The sequence below is a fragment of the Sesamum indicum genome, linkage group LG11 (genome assembly GCF_000512975.1).
Source record: "Sesamum indicum cultivar Zhongzhi No. 13 linkage group LG11, S_indicum_v1.0, whole genome shotgun sequence".
Taxonomy (NCBI): Eukaryota; Viridiplantae; Streptophyta; class Magnoliopsida; order Lamiales; family Pedaliaceae; genus Sesamum; species Sesamum indicum.
The window spans coordinates 13707848-13730775 of record NC_026155.1 but is presented as its reverse complement, the minus strand read 5'-3'; the positions used below and the strand labels follow the sequence as shown (position 1 = coordinate 13730775).

At 36.5% G+C, this 22928-nt stretch overlaps 4 protein-coding genes across 4 annotated transcripts; 1 reads left to right on the top strand and 3 right to left on the bottom strand.

Annotated features, from left to right (window-relative positions):
* Positions 156-10211, bottom strand: LOC105174392. The gene is made up of 18 exons (XM_011096486.2): positions 9990-10211; positions 8945-9148; positions 8309-8404; positions 7868-7920; positions 7585-7681; positions 7398-7471; positions 5583-5697; positions 4531-4641; positions 4157-4233; positions 3694-3760; positions 3023-3088; positions 2217-2324; positions 1965-2095; positions 1691-1757; positions 1539-1594; positions 1380-1470; positions 1140-1210; positions 156-1046 (listed from the first exon to the last, which is right to left on the bottom strand). The coding sequence occupies exons 1-18, from the start codon at positions 10137-10139 to the stop codon at positions 560-562; spliced, it is 2121 nt and encodes a 706-aa protein (XP_011094788.1). The 5' UTR covers positions 10140-10211; the 3' UTR covers positions 156-559.
* LOC105174391 (phosphatidate phosphatase PAH1) lies at positions 10990-16528 on the bottom strand. The gene is made up of 12 exons (XM_011096485.2): positions 16157-16528; positions 14345-15986; positions 14157-14246; positions 13708-14060; positions 13533-13606; positions 13144-13228; positions 12433-12519; positions 11984-12056; positions 11803-11846; positions 11569-11697; positions 11362-11460; positions 10990-11251 (listed from the first exon to the last, which is right to left on the bottom strand). The coding sequence occupies exons 2-12, from the start codon at positions 15828-15830 to the stop codon at positions 11198-11200; spliced, it is 2574 nt and encodes an 857-aa protein (XP_011094787.1). The 5' UTR covers positions 15831-15986; positions 16157-16528; the 3' UTR covers positions 10990-11197.
* On the top strand, positions 17521-19230 carry LOC105174390 (protein GPR107). Its single transcript, XM_011096484.2, has one exon. It carries the CDS (start codon positions 17691-17693, stop codon positions 18993-18995), a length of 1305 nt encoding a protein of 434 aa, XP_011094786.1. The 5' UTR covers positions 17521-17690; the 3' UTR covers positions 18996-19230.
* On the bottom strand, positions 21652-22089 carry LOC105174705. The gene has a single exon (XM_011096893.1). It carries the CDS (start codon positions 22087-22089, stop codon positions 21652-21654), a length of 438 nt encoding a protein of 145 aa, XP_011095195.1.

The window sequence follows — 22928 nt, the reverse complement described above, 5'->3', positions numbered from 1 at the left end:
ACTTTTATTAGAGTGCAGAAGATGAATGTTAGAATTCCAAAGCTGCTCTATTTGCCAGACATTACATTCAAAACAATCTAAAGAAATGCATTTTCACATTGTAGAAAATCGCACAAGTGATATTTCAACTTTTGAATCTCAATTTATTGGGCTTGTTCTAGGTATGGTAAACTCATTTTATGATAATAATTTCACGCTTTACAATTGGTGATTGTCAAACAACAAGGAAGAAGAAACAAGAAAACTCTCTCGAAAGGCAACAATTACAAATATCCTATAAGATTGGCTCTTCCACATGTCTAATTTATCTTACACAACTCTAGGGCAACCACAGTCCAAAGAGTTTGAATTGTAAGATTTGTAGTTGACAACAGTGGACCATTGTGATCCAAGAAATCATCTTCGAACTATCATAATCTAGTAAAAGTTTCATACACCCTTTTTCGAGGGATACAGAAACAGGGCCTTTGGAATGTAGGAATTATAAACAGTATAGGCGATTATGGAATGCTGAAGCTTCTTAACTCATTGGCCTCAAATGAGCAGATTTCTTGATTTTTTATACTCTCTTTCTTGGTTCTTTGTCAATCACCTCATCAAATTCCCAGTCAATAATCCCCTCCATGGAATTGCCTCTGCTATGGTTCTCAAGTTCCAACTCCATTTTTAACTTGGACAATTGTGCCTCTGCATCTGAAGACTTCTTGCCATCAAGTCCAAGGACTTCTAGAGGTTCCAACTGTGCTGTCCCTGGTACTTTGGTGCTCATACTTCGAACCAAAGGCAGAGTTATTATCGGATTAAAACCCAATGAGATTCCTCTTGATCCCTCATTTCTGGAGGTTGACGCAAGATCAAGTTCAAGTGTCGGATTCTGATGCTTTCTAGGAGAGAGAGGGGGGAGTTCTGAGGTCCTTGCCGTTGATGGTGTCCCTTCTCTCATAATTGGGGCCACAGATTCCAAAGTTGGTTTCTCAATGGATTCAAATTCAGCTTTGATACTTTCAAGTGTGTCTAATAATTCCTTGACTTTTCCATCACTTTTCCTGGTAATATTTCAGAAGTTTAAAGCTACATCACTAGATAGGCGCCATTGATAGTCATCCAAGCATTTAATGAAAATGAGAGGCATAATTCACCTTGAGTCCTCAACTTGTTGAGTAGAAAACTGGTTCTTAATGCTTTCAACTACGCCCAATGTGGTTACGACCTACAAAACAATCATCCACCAGCGAGCATGGAGAGAAAAATGAAATCAGAATATAAAATACAAGGCATTCGTTGCAACAGTCAGAAGGAAATGAGACCGTTTCTAGTAGATAAACCCCAAACCGAATATATGCATGTACGAGGACCTTTTTAACATTGGACATTTATACCTTGTTTGCTGTAGCCTGGTACTGTTCTTCAAGAGCTGTCCTTGAATTAACTGCATCATCATTTTCCTCTGTGGCCGATGTCCCATCCGACCTGGAAGAACCGGGGATTAGAGATGTGCCTGGCTAGGCATCACTTTCCAAAATAACTAAGGGAAATACCTTTTCAAATTCTCCACAAGCTTCCGAATGGAAGAAAGAGCAGGCTCCAACTCATCCTGGTTGTTCAAGATGACACAGATATACGTAACAAGTTAAATGACATGCCTGGCATTGCATCTGGCCAAATATTTTATATGAGGGCTGTTAAGTACCTTGTATGCAGCTAAAAGACTTGTAGCCAGTGTCACGACGTACTCCCGATGTCTCTCCAACTCATCGCTTACACATAAAAAGTTGACAATAGTTACAAAAATGTGAAGATCCATAATATTTATTATCTCAAATTAAATGAGTAAAGATGGAGCTTTTTTTCTTTAACTGTTTAAGAGGATAGAAGAAGTGCAAATGGATGAGGGGTTTATTGATAAGAGTAACTAAAAATTTCAGCACGAACGGAAGTAAAAGCTTCAAAGTGAGAGAACCTACTTGACCCGCTTGTCCTTTTGTTTAGCACATGATGACTGGAAGACCCAGGTGTTTTCAAGAAAATGAACAAATGTGTTGCAAACTGTTCCTTCTGCTCTATATGAAGCGATAGATTTTGACAGCTCATCATCCTAAAGAGGACCATCACTTGACAAATTAGACAATTGGTATGCGTAAAATGGAGTGTGTAGTTACTTTCCAAATACCTTGGTAGCCTTCCAGTTATCCTAGCTTGCAAAAGAGCTATCTTACCTTCACCTTGAAGTGTTGAATTATCTGATTACTAGCTTCATCAAACTGATCTCTTTCTTCCCTGGCATTGTGAAGGCGAGCACGTGAAGAAGTCAAGGCAGTGGTAACCTAAATATAAGCTGATTAGGCATAACATTATTGCTTAATATGGAATCACATGTTAGTTAGACATGATCACATAAATCACTCAATATGGAATCTGCATACAAGTATGATTGAAATTGATGTAAATCATAAATTAGCATAATCTTGGCCGGTAAATTATATTTCCTCCTGACGTCATAATTTTGGAAGATATTTCTGACTGATGACATAGTGAATCGTTCAACTTCTAGGAGATTTTGTTATCATAAAGGTAGTGAATCAATGCTGCAAGATGAAGCACGGACAGAATACAGAACCAGAATGCAAATAAATGTAAATACGAATATTACCCACTGAGGCACAATTGAGAAAGCTGAACATATGGATATGGGTCAAGGCAAGACATTATCTATAGTAATTTGTTTGAAGTTCAAGCAATCTTTTGAATGCACTATGTCAATATTCAGCACTGTAATTATGACTCTTGATAATGCAAATCTAATCAAATTCAAATGGATCAATTCTTCATATTCTGTTTGATTGTCAGGGACTCCAAAAGAAACAGAGATATTTGTGGAGCTGCACCTATTTTACATCAATTTAAAGGGAAGCTGCTAGATAACACAAAATACTTCAATAGAATCTAGACATAGTAAAAGTTGGACTCGTAAATTTCCAAAGATGAATAAACTATCCGGAAAATGTAGAAATGTACCAAATACCTTTTTCAGCTCTTCTTCAAGCTCATCTTTTCTCCGTTCAAGAGCTTTGATTTCAATAGTCAATTCCTATGAAAGGCCATTATACTCAGCTCTGTCACATCTAGTAGAATGGGACAAAAAGTTGGAGATTGTATGCATGACATATTTGAACAACATGTTTCCTGAGTTCAAGCAGATAACAAGCATAATCCATGATTTCCCTTCTCATTAAATTAAAACATAAATATTATAAATGAAAAGTAATCTAGTCTTGATTTGTTCTGTAGCAGCTTCGCCGAAGAATTGCTTGCTAAGCAACTGGAAAAGTTGTTAGAGGATGTTTGATTTTTAACATACTGAAACAGCTGCAAGCATGAGAAAGAGGAAGGTGTACTTTTAAAGTAAAGGACAATACAACTTGTGAAATTATTAGGAAATAACACATAAAAGTGACAATTTGTTCTAGCAAGTCCAATGTGAAAGAACTTGTAATTGGAGGAAGCTTTATAAACACTATGAACAGCGCACAAGAAACATCTAAGCAGCCATAACAAATAAGAAGCTGCAGAGTACACGTCAATTTACAGAGGGAAGAAGACTTAAACTGTGGGAGCTACTAAACATTTCATAGTTTAGAACTTTATAAGGCATCTGCGTCTATTAGCATCAAGAGTTGTTGATAAATATTTTACCTTTTCAAGTAGGCTGACTTCACTGGCTTTGGTTACACGAAATTTAAGAGCTTCTTCTTTCTGTATCCTGTTTGCAGAATGAACAAAAGAACATATCAGAGAAATACTTGTCTGCAGACATTCATACATGTGGAGGTAAGCTATATTTCAATTCAAACTGAAACATCAAAGTTTCTTCTGAAGTTTGATGTTTTTCGTGAGACTTTAAGGTCTGTTATTGACATTATGTATTTTATTGAAGTTAAAGGCTAGGTCAAGATTTGGTAGAAAATAACGAATTGATGCTAAATGATAAAAGATATTATGTAGAAAGAAAAGATGATGACTCATTAAGGACTCTCATTCAGTGACAACTTCCAAGTGCTTGCAATCATTTTCACCAAGAATCTAGAAAGTTATATTGTTGGTGTTGTGGCTGGCAAAGAGATGATGAATGTAAGAAAGATTTGTAACAACTACAAACCTATTGTCTGTCATGCGCTTTTCCGCTTTTGAGGCAGAGCTTGCAAGAGATTCTGATAATATTTTTAGTTTATCAACCTGCACAATGATCATATGCATGATGCCGATTAGAGCACTAAGACCAAGCAAAATATTTGATAGATCTTAGCTATGTTATAATTATTTGAATTCCAACTCAAGATCAGAGGGCGCATTCATTTGTATGTTATTGAAAGAGTTCCTCACTTTCAACCAATGCTTAAAAGTAGAATGTAGATATGCTGTAAGTCAGACTATATCAGAGATTAAAAAGATTGGAAATGAATAATGTAATCCCAATTGATTATTCTATTTGATTCTGCAATTTCTCCCAGAAAAATAAGCACTGAGAAATACCTTGTGATTATGGGCTGCTGGAGAATCCCCATTCTTTATGAGTTTCTTCAAATGTAGAAGCTCCTCCAATCGGGAACAAAGTCTAATATGTGTAAGTGCTTCCTTTAGATTCTGCAAGAATCAAAGACGGCAACCTCAATGTATCCAGATTCCTTATTTTAGTTTTGTATTTATTGTAGCAGCCCAAGAAAATTGATCAAAATCAGAAATGTGGTACTTGGAATTATTTACATTAAAGTATTAAGGGCAAAGATTAACCAGAGATCTTCACATGAACTATTAAGGCAAAGATGAACCAGGATCGAGCATTTACAGCTCTATACAGGTCATCTTCCAGTAAAATCTTAAAGTTATGCCTAATGAGGGTAAAATGATTCATTGGTAGGTTTATTGCTCTAGAATGGAAACATATTTTCTACAGGAGATGGCTTAAATTATGTGACGCTAAGCATAGACCCCATAACTTTTACCAGGACCATCAGCAAACTTGGTGAAGTCATTTATTTAGCCATTTGGATTGAAGAATTTGAAATCATGAATTTCAAATTGTTCATAACAAATCCTAAGAATATGTTTGGACAATTCTAAATTTAAAGGATTTCAAATCCTTTCATTCTAATTTTGGACTTAGTTTTGATGAATATGAATGGATTTCAAATTCTTTTGAAGTGGAGTCATTTAAAATCACTTTTTCAAATCCAAATCCAGATCCATCAATCCAAATACAGCCTAGTGTGTGACTTTCTTAGGATATATTCTTTGCAAGTGCATTTATTATGCTGGTAGCATCATAATTTCAGTCTGGATCTATGGTCTGATCTTAGTGACTGATTCTGACTGAGGATTCTGATCCTCCTATAATCAAGCAATTCTTACGCATATGATTAGCATTTGTTGACAATTTTAATTAGGCATGACCCAGATTACATTCTTCTAAAGAATAAACCACCAAACACGTGATACTGAGATTCTTTGAACTTATAACTGCAGCATCTAGAAACCTCATCAGACTGCAGATCAAAGATGACCAAGAACAGTTAAAAGTCACCCACCTCTATTGATATGCATGATGCACTTTCAGATGATATCTTGCCAACTTCATTAAGGGGCACCAGGTTTTTCATGTCCTTGAGTTTCTTTTGTATATTTGAGACTTCAGAATCTATTCTGAGAGCAAATGAAAACACAAACCGGTAAATAATTAAGATAATATTTTTTAGTCAATAGCTAGGCCTAAACTACAATCTTATAAATGATAGAGATCATGGTGGTCAATCCATAGCATCATTTATTTGCACTTGTAACTCATCACTAACTCAAAGTATATTGATTTGGCCACAGAAAGAGTACCTTCAAAATCATATAGATGAAATGACATCATGTAAAAGAAACAACCATCTTGCAATATACTGCTTTTCTTGTAAATCTAATAATTCATAGATAGTTATCATAGGCGGAAAAAGAAAATCCTTTGAAGTAGTTGAGAGGCATTTATTTAATATGTACTTCTTAAGTTCTAAAATCTTAACTTGTTTCCCAGCATCACCAAGTCACTTTTATGAATTCACAAACAATTATGCAAAACCAAAGTAGCAAAGCAAGCAAACTAAACATGTATTAAAGAGCAATTAAATGTGACTAATTAAGAGCAATTAAAGATGAGTGCTAGAGCAATCAATATTTTCAAAGAATCACTACAGTCAGACTCAAGGAATGTAATTCGTGTAATGAACTGAAAAATCCTGCAAAAGAAACTACCATCTTCTGATGTAATGCTTATTTCTAATGCAATTATTGATCTGTGGGATCACAATAATTTTCCCCTTTTCTTTCCTCTGCATTTCTTTTGCGTACTTCCTTTTGAAGAAGTTGAAAGGGACTATTAGATAAAATGCATACCTTATGTCAGCAAATATAAATGTGGCAATCAATATTGAGTTATTTCTTTGAGATTCTAAACAATAACGTAAGAAACAAAAGAATATGCAAAATCCATATGAATATGAAGCATAAAAAAAACAGTTATCAATAAAAAAAGTAGCCAACTGAATGTTATAGCTGAAAAGTGCAGCAGTTGGCTAATGCAGCACCACAAATCCAAAACAATGAAAGATAAAGAGAGTATGGTTAACAAATCACAAAACAAAAAAATTATGGCACAAAGGCAAACCTTTATTGTGTTAGGCGAGGAGAAAAATATCCAATACCAAGTCCTAGACTCAGATCATTAAGAATCTTTTGAAATGTAAATATTTTTAGTATTATAACTTTCAAGATAGGGCACAAGCAAATAAAAACCTTATTTTATCATATTAAAAGGATTAAAAAACAAATACAAATACCAACCACACACACAGAGAACAAATAAGCTGCAGGGGATGATTCTTCAGTATATAGACACAGGACAGAAGATACGAAAGCAGTTCAGAATTGAGTTTCTTTTTTTTTTAATAAAGGAAAAAAAAAAAGCATTCAGATTGACTGTAGTAGCTTAAATTCTTAATGAGTGAACCTCCCCTACATTTTTAACATGTTCCAACAACTTCAAGATATGCTTAAAAAGGACTGGATGAATGTTGAAGAAGGAGGTGTAATGCATATACAAACTGATTACATGGCAAAGATCATTTCACATTTCTGCTTGCAGTTAAGTGCTCAAGCTTCTTCTGCTAAAAAGACTAGGTAACCATGATGCACCATTTAGAGTTTTTTTAATCCTTCAATTTTGAAGCCTTCCGTGGCTTGCATTCTGGGAGGACCATAAGTGGAGCAAGCTAGTTTGGTATGCCGCCTACCGTGCACCCCAGTCATACATTATTGCTCTACAACAACAAAGTGAATGAAATCATTGGTATACCCTTAACCACCTTACTATCTCAGCATTTACTTTCAGTCCAGCTATAGCATCTTGTGCATATTGCAAGAGTTCTTCCCGTTTTGCCTGGAATTAGAAAAGGAAAAAGTGAAAATTTTGTAATTGCTTCACATCTTCAGCAATATCCTATCATAAATCACATGAATGAGTTTACCAAAATCATGTGGTTTATACCATACCAGTACTTCCTCATTGTATGTTGAGAAGGCTTTCGCCAACTCTTGTACGCTGCTCACAGCAACATCATGAGCTTCTTTTCCACCCATGAGACAGAGCCTAGACACAAAAGGGAGAGGGGGTGGGGAAGGATCTCATGTTTTTGTTCCTCTGCTAGGCAGGAGACTAAATATGAAAAGCAAGTACATGATTTTTGTAACTGAGTTGTGATCTTTGATCCCACTACTAAGCGAGACCTAAGAAACATCATAAAAGTATCTAGAAAATGATACAAGTAAGAATCACCGAAATATCTCCAGAAGCAAAGAAAGTTCCTCTTGGTTGGGTTCTTCAAGAATCTGGGCCACACAAAAGACTCAGTTTGGTTAGCCTCCAGCTATCACAAAGAAAAACGGGCAACTTAACCAAAAGTAGAACTAGAAAATAAAAATGAAATATTGAGGAAATCATGAATCATCTTAGATCAACAATAGATAAAAACTGCTGCAGAACATGAGGGAGCACATACAGAGACCATATAAATGGATTTAAGTGGGATGGCTGAAGAAGTAAAAGAAGAAATAAGAACAACAGAGGATATCTGTTGTTGGTAATAAATAATAAAAATCTAGAGAGAATATTTATAAGAGGAAGATCTACAGAGACAGAATAAAGAGGAATCTAATCCGATAACTTCCAGAAAATTGAAAATACAAAGAAGACAATTGGAAACTACTACACACTCACCAAAGATAACGTAATGCCCTCAAGAGCTTGACTATGAAGGAACACATCACGGAAATTCATTGGTTCTCCACCAAGATCAGGATCATAATACATAACCTGGGCATGGTAATAAATAAATGTAGATTAGTGATTCACGCCATTCTGTAGATCAAACTAACTATTATTTTATACAACCTATTGACAACTCAGGCAAGAGCGAATTCTACAGTTATGTTTTAAGACTGAAGAGTGTGTAAATATATCTACTAGATAGAACAAAAAAAATCAGGTGCAAACTAGTGAAACTCACATACTGCGCTGACAGATCATGCTGGATTCAATAAATTAGGAATCAATGTCCAAGGTTACCGGGAGGTGCTGCAGAGAGAATATTTGAAGGGTGCAACTTACATTTATCAGCCAGGACTGATTTATTTCCAGGCAAACATAACTGAAGTATTTGAATTTTTCTAAAAGAATCAGTGTTAAACAGAAATTTAAATTCTGCTTTGTGCCCAAGAAGATGGCTGAGGGTATTGTTTTGATGGTTTCGGAACTTCACAGCAAGAAATGACATAAAAAGCCACTAAGTGAAATTTCAATCACATTTGGAGAGGCACGAAAATGGTAAACTTGTAGCATTGCAGAACCACATACCACAGTTGGCCTTGAAGGAGAATCCTCCATTTCACTAAACTTGTCAAGATGTTCAGAGTTGACAGCTTCATTAAGTCTGTCTATCTCTTTCAAGGCAACTAACCATCTTCTCAGTAACTGAACTCTTTCTGTCCCCCTACATGAAACAGACACTTCTTCTAATCGTTTTACTGCAAGCCTATAGCTTTGAAAATTCCGAGCTCCCTACAATACCAGAAAATTGAAGAGAATAATATTAACCATGCTTCAAGTTATTTCCGAAGAAGCAAAGTGAAAAGTATACCTTCTGAATCCAGGAAAAAAAAAAGTGAATATTGCTCTATTATGCCATTTACCTTAGTTTAGATAAACTACATGCGACAGGAACCAGACCAGGAAAGATGTATTGGAAAATGCATAAATTGCACATCACAAGAGTCTGTATGTGGCAAATTGTTAAATTTATCCATATCAAAATCTTAGTGGTTCAGCATATCATGGGTTAATAACTGAAATTACTATTTAAAAGAATACACCTAGCGAAATTTCCAAACTATTACTTTAAGGGATTTGACAATAAACTATAGCTTACATGATCATCAACATTCCTTAGTTCCAACATGTGCATACGGGTCAGGAAACGAGATAATCCACATGCAGAACCAATAGTAAGATAAATATACAGAGCCTGCTATTCTCTTAATTCATCCATATGGGAAATGCCAATGGTAAGCTTTTGAATACTGCTAATTTATGGTACATAAATTAGGATCCGAATATCTGCATCTATTATAGCTATCTACCTCTGGCTCTTAGCTCTGTCTTAATGTCATATTTAGTATATGGTAACTCAATATGATGAATCTTTTCCATTATTTAGATCAAACATAGAGGTAAATACCTTTTTTTCTTTTTTTTCTTTTTTTCTCTGAGGGGGAAAGCAAGCTGATCCTCCAAATATTAGGAATATTAAATTCAATTAACACCACAATCTTTTTATTTAGTAAAGCGTAATAAACGAAGAACACCCCGACAATGCACGAACAGAGGGATTAGCGAATTATACAATGCGATCTTGAAAGAGCCTCGCGCCTCCAACAACGGCTTGGCCAGCTTGATTGACGACGGTGTCAGCATAGCTGCGTACTGCGCGGCTGAGGTGGTTGTTGCCACCGACTTCCACCGCTTTGTACACTGCCGATCGAAGCCACGACATCTTACAAATTGAAAATTTGCTAGTTCGACCCGAGAGAATTAATCGCGATGAGAAAGAAGAAAGGAGAGAGAGAGAGAGAGAGTATTGATGAATGAATAAATTTGATGAGAGAGAGAAATAGGAAGAAGAATGAGAAGGAGTTGAGCGTTATGGAAAAGTTCGAGTCTTGAGCCATTCGTTTCGCGCCCTCGCGGTTGTCTGTTTTCCCGTAAATACCCTCGACAGTTTATCTCACGTGCTTCTCACGCTCCTTTTTAATTTTTCTCTTCCTTCCCACAAAAATTAAAAAAAAAAAAAAATAGAAAGAGAAAAAACTAACAATTATGTAATTTTCCCTCTACCATCCTGGACCATTACACCATAGCTGAAAACATGAAACTGATGCCTGAGATTTGAAAATTACCACTCTTTTCAGACATCAGTGTCCCTAAATATAAAAGAAATCATTCTTGGTTTGCAATATTTTCTTTTCTTTTTATGCTCATTTTCTCCTCTTGTCTTTTTTTTTTTTTTTAATTCATGTGTTGTCGACTGCGTCTTTTTTTTAAATCAAGCCTCAAACTACATTATAACTTCCATGAACGCTATTCTTCAAATTTTACAAATTTATTTTTTTTAAAAAATATATATGAAACCATTTACCTCCCGATGACTTTGTGTGAATTAGTATGATCAAACAGTTCATAATCTTGCGACTACAAGGTTTGAGACCAAAACCAACCTTTGCATTTGGTACTATTAGCTAAAACTTTAACGCGTTATCTATCCACTCTCAGCGTAAGTGGTGTACTCGTATTGCAGGTTGATGAACTAAGGTTTATACACTCAGCGAAAGTGATGTACTGTCTGGCAAGAATTATTTTGTACAACATAATTTATTCATGATTATAGAAATAAGTTTTATACACGGACGAATGAGTTTGCTGAAACAATATTTTTCCTAAAACTTAAAAGAACAAAAAAGAAAAAATAATGTATACAAGAATACTGGTAGGCAAAAAATTGTCCAGCATATCTAGCCAGTGGAAGAGTTGTAAATGCGGATGAATTGCTTCAAGTTACTCAACATCGGGCAAGGGCATCTTCCAGTAATTCCATGAGTTATAATCTTCCTGCACAGACAACCAGCAGAAATGGAGGTTTTCACAAACCCTACTTATATAAAATAAGAGAATTTCAGAAACTTATTTCAGATAGTCAGCCTTTCTGCTGCAGAAAATACCTGCTCGACGAGTGATGTTGGTGGGAACATGTCGTTCACTAGTGTGTGAAATGATGTGTATGCTTTCACTTCAACACGATGATTAATGGCCACCTCCCCCTGTAAAAATGTGACAAGCAATTGTTGGGGCTAGGCAATACGAAAATGGTAAAAACTTGAGAGTTCTGGTTGTTCTTTTGGGATGAATATTATGTCAATGATGACTACCTTAGGGTTAATGATAAAGATCTTGCCCTTTGGAATCCCAATTTTCCTGTAACTGAGCTCATCTGTGTCTCTGTTTCCAAATCCCGCATAAAATGGATTATAATCGGGAGGAAATAGTGCCTTGATATCCTGCAAAAGAGTAACTAGTACAACGTGAACATAGAATAATATGAAATGTAGGTACATGTCTTCACCCACAAAGCTAGTGTGCTTACAGCCATTCATTAATATTACCTCTAAACAGGCAATTTTGAACTCGTGAGGAGCTCTTCTTATCACTGCAATCAACAATACATTTCCATCAAAATCGATGACAAAGATATATCTGTTTTCCAAGACAAGATTTAATGCCGGCAGGGCGACACTTTCTTTATAGTGTAAGTCAAGAAGTGATCCTTCAAGGAACAGACTGCACCTTCTCGGTATAATGAAGGGAATAAGCCATCAGGGGAGATGACAACAGGTCCATCAGGTAAGCTTTTGCCATCCTGCAAGCATTTTGGACAAATTTTCACTCGAAATAATCCTTTTAAAGGGAAATTCCATCTATAAAATTGCCAGAACAATAGCTCAAGAAAATTGCAGAATCTATGATACATAACGAGATAATACCATAATCCTGCAGTTCCAGATGTCAGATAGATGGCATATAAGATTTCTCAATGGAACGGTAGAAAGGAAAATCCAAACTTAGTGAAAGTATCAGGTACATCAAAGTCGACTGAGACATACCAAATTTTACACATAACAGCTAATGGTTGCTACAAAGATATTACAAAATTTTAATTTTCGAACCAAACCTTAGAAATACCACTATGCATCTTAGAAAGAAAATATAACACGCTACTTTATAGTAATGAACACCTGCTTAAGGTTGAATAGGAAATTTTTAGTCAAGTATGCTTGAACAATTGCACGTGCACTGAGAAATAAGAGCTGGTACCCATTCTCCTGTAGCAAAAGAACCATCGTCAGACAGAAACGATTTATTCAGATGAATAAAAACAGCTAAGATATAAAATATGCAAACATCCAGCTTGCATCCGACAATCATTTCAGTCTCACAGCTATTCCCAGCTCGCCAAAGAACTCTCAATCATGAAAGTGAATAAATTAAAGTTTGAGGCTTTGAAAATGCGCTATTGTCCTAGTCTATCAAACAGTCCTTAAAGAGATCTAAAATGTAAAGTCCCACACTAGTTCAATGGCTCATAAGCTTTGGAATTCTGATGTTTCACTTTGTTTTTCCTTTGGGGTGGGAATCAGGTGCGTAACCAACCATTTCAGTCTTTTAGTTGCAACATTAAGGAAGCCCTGATACTTTGGAACTGGATCCAAGATTACATTTCCTAACAGCTAGTACACTAATTCTCCTCAAATTCAATGCATGCAGGTTAACATATGTTTTCATGCTTCAATATGTCCTTCACCATTTTGGTAGTTCAAGATGTTAAAAGTGCTTCACGAAAACCAATTATAAGATTCAATAACACTTTTAGCGTGAACCAAGCCAATGCAAACCATAAACTATATGATCACCATAGGGTTCGAAAATAGAACATATGAAGAAATTACCTTTATTGCAGAAAAAAACCGAGCAATCCCAGAATGTGTCCAGTCTTTTCCAACCAAAGGCATGAACTGACCGAGAACATCAGACCTAGGAACAAAAGTAAATGACTGTGAGTTGCAAAATACATCAGACCTAGAAACAACAGGACATCATATTCTGCTATTGATGGTTAGACCATGCTCCCACTCCCACCTTACTCAAAGAGGGAAGAGGATGGACAAATTTTAGGGGTACTCATAATCAAGCTAGATCAGTAAACCCCACAAAATTGAGAACTGATAAACTATTTCCATATTGTTATGCACTTACCAAACATAACTTTAGCAATCTTATTTACGATAAATACTTATGTGCATACTGCAAATTGTTAAATAAAACTAAATAATCTCACTTGGTAATCGTTCCATCGACATCAGAAATTACGATTCGCGCATTCCACTTCCACAAGTAAATATGAGCTTCAACCTGTCCTCGGCAGAGTGTAAGTTAATGAGAATACAGGACTTCCAACTCTAAACAACTATAGTCTTAAGCACAAATGCATTTATCAGTTAAGAAAACCCGACCTTTTGGGATCCAAGGACTCTAGTAGAGAAAACAAAGTTCACCATATTCTGTCCCTCTTTGAGATTCAAAGACGCTATTTGATCAGTAGTTGGGACATTGGTTCTTATAATTTGCTTCCGAGGAGAATCAGTGGCTACACGGGCTATAGGGGTTGTGGGGGGTTGCCTTGGTGAGACACATTCAGAATCAACAAAAACTTCGTCACATGATGAGATAGTATCGGAGTGCTCAAGTGTCTTGACCCTCCTAAATGGGATTGGCCAGAGCCTCCATCGCGCAGAAGTCATGCTAGAATCATCTATCTTCCTTTCTGCTGTCTCCACGTTCCCAGGGATTATATCATGCGGCTTAACTGGTAAATCCAAATAGTACTTCCCTTGTAAATTGTAATCGAACAATTAAGATTTCATTCTTAATGATTGAAGTAGCAGAAAAATAAATTCCTCACTTGATGTGTGGTTTGGGTCAAAAGCATCTTCTACGGTACGAGACTCCATTCCAGCATGCTGCACGTTTTCAGAGAGAGAGATCTCTGGCCCTGTTGATAAATAATAAATGTCACATAGTGTTGGATGCAGCATTAAAAATAAATTAAACAGATCTAAATTCAATGATACAACCAAACGGATGTCTTACTTGTAGATGCATCTGATTTCGTATCTTCATTTGGAGCTGGAGCTGCCTTATGAGGTTCAGCAAGTTCACTTTTGCAGTATCCATCATCAGAAGCATGAACTTCTTCACCACTTGGCTTGCTTTCCACTGCTAGATCTACATCCGTTTGATCCTGTGGTTCCTGATTGCTGCTAACAAATTGAAGATGTTTGCTATCAGAACCATCATCATCCATATCCAAAGTATTTCTTTCATGGATTGCAGCTTCAACCTGTACCTCTGGCAAAGAGATGCTGATTGGATATCCAGAATCAGTCGGAGATAATCCATCTTTGGTTAATATTTCATGATTCCTCTTTTCAGTTTCAGGATTTCCCAAAGGACTTCCAGGAGACTTCTTGTGTGGATCTTCAGTAGCCTCATGGATCTCATCTGAAGAACCCACATCAACCTTATTTGTATTTGCAGACTGCACTGCCAATTCCGAGAGCTCCAAACAGCTTTTGAAAACGTCATCCCTCTTTAAAGCACTTGATGTGCTTCCAGAACTGCTATTAATGCAAACCTCTTTGCCATTATCGGTTGTGGCCTGAGTTTCTTGCGTATGAAACAGGTGCTCTTGATCTCCTTCACAAGGTTCCGAGGGGTGTTTAGGAGGCAGGGTCCCGCTGTTCGCGTCACATGTCTCTTCAGTATCAATATTATGTGCAGAAGAATGAAGATCACTCAAATAATCAGAAGTCCATGTTGTTTCTCCTGTGTCATACTCTTCGGTCCCTGCACCAGGGCCAAGGTGAAACTGAGGCGTATCTAGTTCCACGTCTTCAGCATCCGTCTCAGATGATGATATAGGCGCTGTCAGTATATGCCCATCCACACTCACCAAAACTACTTCTGAATTTGAATTCTCTGATTCTAATGCATCCTCCACAGTCTCTAAAGTATCACATGTATTTGAACCATATTCTGGAAGTTCAACTGAACCCTCCAGAGATGGCTCATCTTGAAACTCATAAAATACATACCCAGTATCAGACTCAACCCTCTGTAACCGGCCCCTACCAAGATTAAGGTGTTTATTTTGCACCTCCAATTCACCGTTATTAAAGTCATTAACCTCTTGGCCATACAAATCACTTTCTTTTAAGCCATCGTCGATGTTACTGCTACCAATGCTATTAACATCAATATTTTCTGAGTTCGTTAAGCACTCATCATCATCCTTACCGGGATAAACTTCTCTAACAAAGTAAGCTTCACCAGAATTATCAAGATACATATTAAAATTGGCTTCGACGCCATTAACTTCAATTCGCACGACCTTCTCAGTGCCCTTGAGAACTCCCTGAAATTTCCCAAACCGTACATACCAAGGCGTACTCCTAAATGTTCCGTCCTGCTGCTTAACCACAATTATGTCGACAGCACCACCAAATGGGTGAAATGGTGTGGCAACAGAGTACATGCCTTGAGTAATAAAGCTGCTAACCTTACCAACCACATCCATCTCTTATATACAAGAGCTCGCCCTCAAAAATTCAAAAAAGGCAACCAAAAACCACAAACTAAACACAATATCTAGTAATCCACAATCAACACCGTTCCGTTAAGCAATCCCACAAAGCAGAGTTGCGTATAATTTCACTTCATGCAATTCGATGTGCTGCATGCAATAGAATCAAGACAATAAACCAATCATCAAACATAAATCTATCCAACAATAACTTCAAATACAATCTTCGGTCAACCAAAATCAACGCACCAAATCTAGATAACAAAAATTCATTCTTCAATAAACAACAAAAACGCAATTAAAAAGGCGTAGAAACTTACACGTCCAAGAAATTGCGGAATCTTCCCAGATAAAATTCGAGACCAGAGATTTGATAGATCAATCCAAATACATATACAACGATCAAAATACGTAGATATAACAGCTCAAAAAACTGAAATCGCGACTTTTATCCAAAGAAGATTCCGGAATATTTTTCTGGGAGTGATTTTTTTCTTTTTTTTTTTTTTTTTGTCAAATGGGTGAATTTTCAATTTTCTTATGTCCTCGTTTCGTTTCTTGCCCTGCGAAACTACAAATTCATCAGAGAACGTTCTTTTCTTCGCTATTTCTCTTTTTCTTTTTTAAATTTATTTTCCTTGGACAGCTTGAAACTTGGACTACGAGAGAATTGAATTTTGGGATAAGAAATGAGGCAGAGTCATAAATATCCAATTGCCCAAACAATAAATACGTAATGCCTAAGAAGTTTTTGTTTTCGTAATTACCCCTTCTTTTACAGATATTACATTTAAGCACCCCATAAGTCCAGTAAATTTAGAATCGTAAATTGCAATTCACTCCCTCAACTCTTATCATTTGCATATTTAAGGGTATTTTACCCCTTCAACTTAAATCAAGTCATGGGCCTGAAATACTTCAAAGCATATTATACTATACATATATATAGAAGTTTTCATTCTCGAGGCATAAAAAAAAATTAAAAAATTAAGGCCTCGTTTGGTAAATTCATCCTACCTTATTAATGAATAATTCGTAAATGTCGGGCTAAAAGTTTGTAATTCTTATAGTTATCGGGGATGTTTGCAAAAATTTAAATTATGTAATTTTCATATTATAACTCAAATTATATTAACGGAGGTGTTTGAAAATATGAATTGTATGTTTAATCAAAGTTCAAGCTCTTGTATAGATACAATTATCAATTTCAATATACTAAAAAATTTCTTAAAGATTTCCTCCAATAAGTTACAGTTGCGCAATCACGACCACGTAATTCAATTCCATTACAATCACATGATCATTCTTATCAAACAGTTAAACAGTACTTCATGAAACAATCAATTCACATGATCAATATTGTTTCCCTAAATGTAATTTTAAATTGATCAATATTTTTATCATATGTCTAACACATTGATAGAACTTGGACATGAATAAATTTATTTTTTCAGTTGCCGCTATTCTCTTTAAATAAATTAAGATTTATAAAAAGTAGAAAAATAGATATACTTAATTGACTATAAATACGCAAATATGTCTTAATATTAATAATTTTATGTATGAACAAACTTAAATAAAGAAATAAAAGGTAAATGAAAGAGAATTAAGTCGAAACTTTGAGGACCTCAGTGTTATTTTACGGTCACACTTCCAACACCTCTCCCCGCCCCCGATCCAATCGAACCAGATCTAAGGGCATTTTGGGAAAAAAAGGCAACCCGCAATCGTGAAATTCACTCCACCGGCACGTCTCTCCTTTTTCCCACGCACTCCTCAAAATCCACGCATTTCCTCCTCAGCACCACCACCACCGCTTTTCTGGCTTCTCTGTTCCTCCGCCGCCGAATCGAGATGACGAAGTTACGTTTTCTCCTCCCCTTCCTCATCCTCGTCCTCCTCCCACTCACCTCCGCCGAGATCAAGAACCTGAAAATATCCTCCGATTCTCGGCCCATGATCCTTTTCGAACGATTCGGCTTCACGCACACCGGCCAAGCCACCATAACCGTCTCTTCCGTATCTGTAATCTCCAAGGTCGGCTCCCCCGAGCCCTCCCGGTTAGGTTTCTTCCTCCTCTCCGAAGAATCCCTGGTTCAGGTCCTTCTTGAACTCCAAACAAACCCTTCCTTTTGCGTCCTCGACTCCAAGTACATTAATCTCCTCTTCACTTTCCGCGATCTCTCCCCTCCGCCGCACTCCTCGTTTAACCACTCTTATCCGATCACTTCTCCGAATGAGTATTCGTTATTTTTTGCCAATTGTGCCCCTGAATCTACGGTGACGATGGATGTACGCACGGAGCTTTATAATCTCGACGGAAGAGAGAAGGACTTTTTGTCTGCTGGGTTAACTCAATTGCCGTCGTTGTATTTCCTTTTTTCTGTTCTTTATTTCGGATTTTTGTCCTACTGGATTTATATCTGTTTGAAAAATAGGACGTCTGTGCATAGGATTCATTTGCTCATGGGTGTTCTGGTTATTATGAAGGCATTGAATTTACTTTGTGCCGCGGAGGATAAGCATTATGTGAAGGTTACAGGGACGCCACATGGATGGGATGTGTTGTTTTACATCTTCCAGTTTCTTAGGGTTGTTTTGTTGTTCACGGTGATTGTTTTGATTGGTACTGGGTGGTCGTTCTTGAAGCCATTTTTGCAGGAGAGGGAGAAGAAGGTGTTGATGATTGTGATCCCATTGCAGGTCTTGGCAAACATTGCATCCATTGTGATTGGGGAGACAGGGCCGTTTATTAAGGATTGGGTAACATGGAATCAGGTTTTTCTTTTAGTGGATATCATTTGTTGTTGTGCGATTATTTTTCCAATCGTGTGGTCTATTAGGTCATTGAGGGAGACGTCAAAGACTGATGGCAAGGCTGCAAGGAATCTGTCGAAGCTGACCCTTTTTAGGCAGTTTTACATTGTTGTTATTGGGTACCTGTATTTCACAAGGATTGTCGTGTTTGCGCTCAGGACTATTGCTGCTTATAAGTACCAGTGGGTGGCTAATGCAGCTGAGGAGATTGCGAGTCTAGCTTTTTATACTATAATCTTTTACATGTTTAGGCCACTTCATAAGAATGAATACTTTGTACTTGATGATGAGGAGGAAGAGGCTGCAGAACTGGCTCTTCGGGATGAAGAATTTGAGCTTTGAAGTTGGAGATCCAAATGCTATTCCTTTTTGCTTTGTTCTGGCCTCACATATTCATATCGTGAGTTATTCGACGAATATATAGATAGATTTTGCAACAAATTTATGATTCATGTACCTGTTTCTCTGCTTTTTTACTTCCAAATTCTTCTAGAGACGATGAGCTTTATCTGATAGCGGCTTTGACCTTTGGATAATGAAAATGTAATTTCAATTACAAATATCGCGTCTGCCTTCTCTTTGTTCTCATTCTTTTTGTGTTTTTTCCCAAATTACAAGTCCTTTAAGTTCATTGCTTCTCTACTGAAGCTGGTTATTGGATGCATCGTTTTCAAGCAGGAAATAGTTGGTATTAAGGTGTCTTCCTCAATTTCCTTGTTTGCTATTTACGTTATCTTTATTGTTGAGTATCTCTTTTCACTCAACCAGCATTGAGGTTTTTATCACTGATGGACATGAAATTATTTTTTGGTTCTTTCCTATAGACATGCTTTTATATGTGTATTTTTCTCTTAGCTTTCTATTGAAGAGATCTTGTGCCTAAACTGAAAATGAAGTTGTGGTTCTTTTAAATCACTTTGTGAGTTGGTGATAGAGCAGAGCAAACAGTCAGCTTGGTATCCCTAAACAACGCTGGAGATTTTGGTTTCTTTGAGCCTGGCCTAAGTTCACTGGAATTTTTACGAATTTTCTTCTTACATGCTTTTCCTGCTGTTCTGTGTGTTTATGGCTTTGATTTTCTGGTTTGTGTCTACATTATGGTATGTCTCAGTACCGTTATGGCGCGAAATATATATATGGAACTGAAACATTCTGATTTGTTGCATGACATGGTTACAGTTTACACTCAAATTCACATGAGCTAATTTGAGAAATATAGTGGTGTAGAAGAATTAAGAACCTCTTCCTTTTTAGGTGCCAAAAGATGGTGATGGCGATTTATGAGCTAGCTGAAAATCTGAATTATGCATTATAAATGCCATTTAAAATTTCTGTACTGTTTTCAGAAGCAAAAAATCTTATTCGAATGTTGTTTTCAGTGCAATAACTCCTAAGCTTGGCATCCACCTATCAAACATACAATAATTTTTTGCACTGTGGTTGTAACTTGCAAGCTGATCTGTGTGATGTTACATAGCTAAAGCCTGTGATACTCATGGATGATAAAATGGCTGTGGCAAGAGGAGTGATACTGAAAAGATGTTTGAGTTCGGCAAGCACCAGTCTTTTGTTCTATGTATGAGAAGATTATAAGCCATTTTTAGTGAAGTGAATTGGGTGGCTATTACCCCTGTGATCGGGAACCAGGTTCTGAAATTGATGGTCATGTGATGCTCTAAATGGTTGGTGCAACTATACTATATTTAATTTGTGTTATAAACTGACTTTTGAGAAATTATTTTGCTTATCAACTCCACTGATGAAACCAGTGGTGACTAAGCCACACACAATTGATATCCTGTTAATTTACAATTGTTTTCATATAGTTGGAGTACAGAATATTCTGATTATTCATTTCAAATGTGCATTATTTCTGGCTTGCGTTGCTAAGAGGAACCTGAGTTGATGTTAATGCCGTCTACCACAGATTGCATTTTCTGAGCATCATCACAGCACAATGCAATTGTTGCTGATCGTTTTCCCACTACATTCCTGATTCAATTGTGTGTAGTGTCCTGCTGCGGATGAATTCTCCAGATGCTATTGTTTTCTTGCATTGATTTTTGATGGATGAATTACTGAAAGCCACAGTTGTGGAACTTTTTCTTGCTCTAGACTTGGGTTTCATCCACACGCCTGATCCATTACATCCTGATGCAATGTGGGCTTTATCAAGGGATTATGATACATCATGCTATATGTTTTATGTGAAGGATCATGTCCCTGGTGCGTGTTGCGATACATCAAACTGAAGATTTTTGGTAGAGATGAGTTCCGAAACCTCAAAGACAAAGGATCAGAACATTAAAAGTGAAGCTTGTTTTTATGATCAGAAAAGAGGTCACAGATCTAAATTTTCATTCTGACTGACCTTCAGAAGTCAGAATCCAGTTTCGTGCGCTGGTCGGAAACAAAATCCAGTGTGAATGTATTTGAGTAGAAGCAACTGATTGACAATATACATAGTCATGCACAGCACAAAACAAAATGGAATTGTGTAGCTTTGGTTTCACAGAAAGTTTTGGACGCTTCTCCTTTTCCTTTGATTGCGGTAATAGCTATGTATGTTGCCCTTTGATTGCGGTAAAAGAGAAATAACATTTTTAATCTCATAAATTAGGTTTATTTTACTTTTGTTCTTATTCATTAGGTGATTAGTATTTTTAATCAGTAACTTATAAAAATTAATTTTTTTGCTCCTTATTCACTTTTTTTTGTCTACAATTAACGGAGTATCACGTAGCCATTGAAACTCCATTTTGGTATGTTGCCAATATGAAACTTTTTCATTACACCATTGTAAAATTCTGATTGAAATTTGAAAATTTTTGAATGTTACATGTAAATATAAGAAATTGACAAGAATCTTGTGTTTTTCAAGCAAAAAAGGGAAAAGGGAAAGTGAACAAAAATCCGAAAATAGAAAAAAAAAATAAAAGAAAAGGACAAAAAGGAAATCCTCCTGTCTTTTTTCCTTTTCTGGCGAAAAGATTGACATCTAAACGCCACCATCAACAACATCGACAGTAGTAGTACAGAGCAGCATTCTCCGGAAAATAGCGCACAACGCCGCGCGTGAATACTCCTTCACTCTCCTGGCCAACAAGCGCCTCCGCCTCCGTCCCTTCCGCCATCGCCTGCGCCACACCCGTTTCTTCTCTTTTCTCCCGGCTACCACCCTCTCTCTGACCTTCCCAAAACACTTGATGGTTCTTTCAGTCACCGTCTCCTTTCTTGAAAATGTGTAGCTTCTGAGATACATTTGCCTGCATGAAATACTCTCCACCACTCTACTATGCAGCCGCGCTCCACCGTGCGTCGCGGCTGACTTCACGAACTCGGCATCGGATTCCGGCCACTTGTACAGGTTGACATAAGTGGCCCTGGCTGGAATCCTTGCATCATTTACACAGTTAGATATGCAAATTTTGCTCATCTCATCCAATTAAAAGTCTTGGCCAAGATTTTGTTCTTTGGTAAGAAATGAGACAAGATGAAAGCTTTTGATTGGTAAGGAAAAAGAAAAGAGACGGAGCAGAAGTTACTGTGATAAGTTAATGTGGGGTGTTTGGTATTTATTCACTTTGCTAAGCATATGCTCCTTTTTTGTTATGCATGGAATAATTAATCATAATTTGCCATAATTATGCTTTTTATTTACAGTTGTTTGTGCACTCTTGATATAATGATGATTCCTGAAATAATAAAGACGTCAAATTGAGTGAGACAGTGTGGGGGATATTTATGGATGGCAGCCCATGGAGAGGGACATGGTTTTGTTGAATCAAATTAATTTTAAAATAAATGATAGATAAGTAAATGTAATATATTATTACGTTATAGATAAATTTTTTTGAATTATACGTCAATTACACAATAAATATATTTCTTATCATATAATTAATTGACGTCCAATCAAAATAGATTTAGATTAGAATTTTCAATAAGAGTTATATAAGCTAATTGAATGTGACACATTCGATGCATGTGCATAAAAAAACTTATAGTAGTTAGATATCATTTAATAAATTTTTTTTGTTGTATGAGAAAAAAGAGAATATGAAAACGATTATGATAAAAAAATAAATAATTTTGAAAGAGAATATTTAAAGTAAGAGAGATATAAAGAAAATATTACCTAAAAAAAGAATTTTACCAAATAGTGAAAGAAATATGAAAAATAGTGGATGGATATATAAAAAAAGTGCTCACCCTATATATATATATATATAGATAGAGAAGGGGGGGGGGGGGATCTATGGATGGGAACGCATG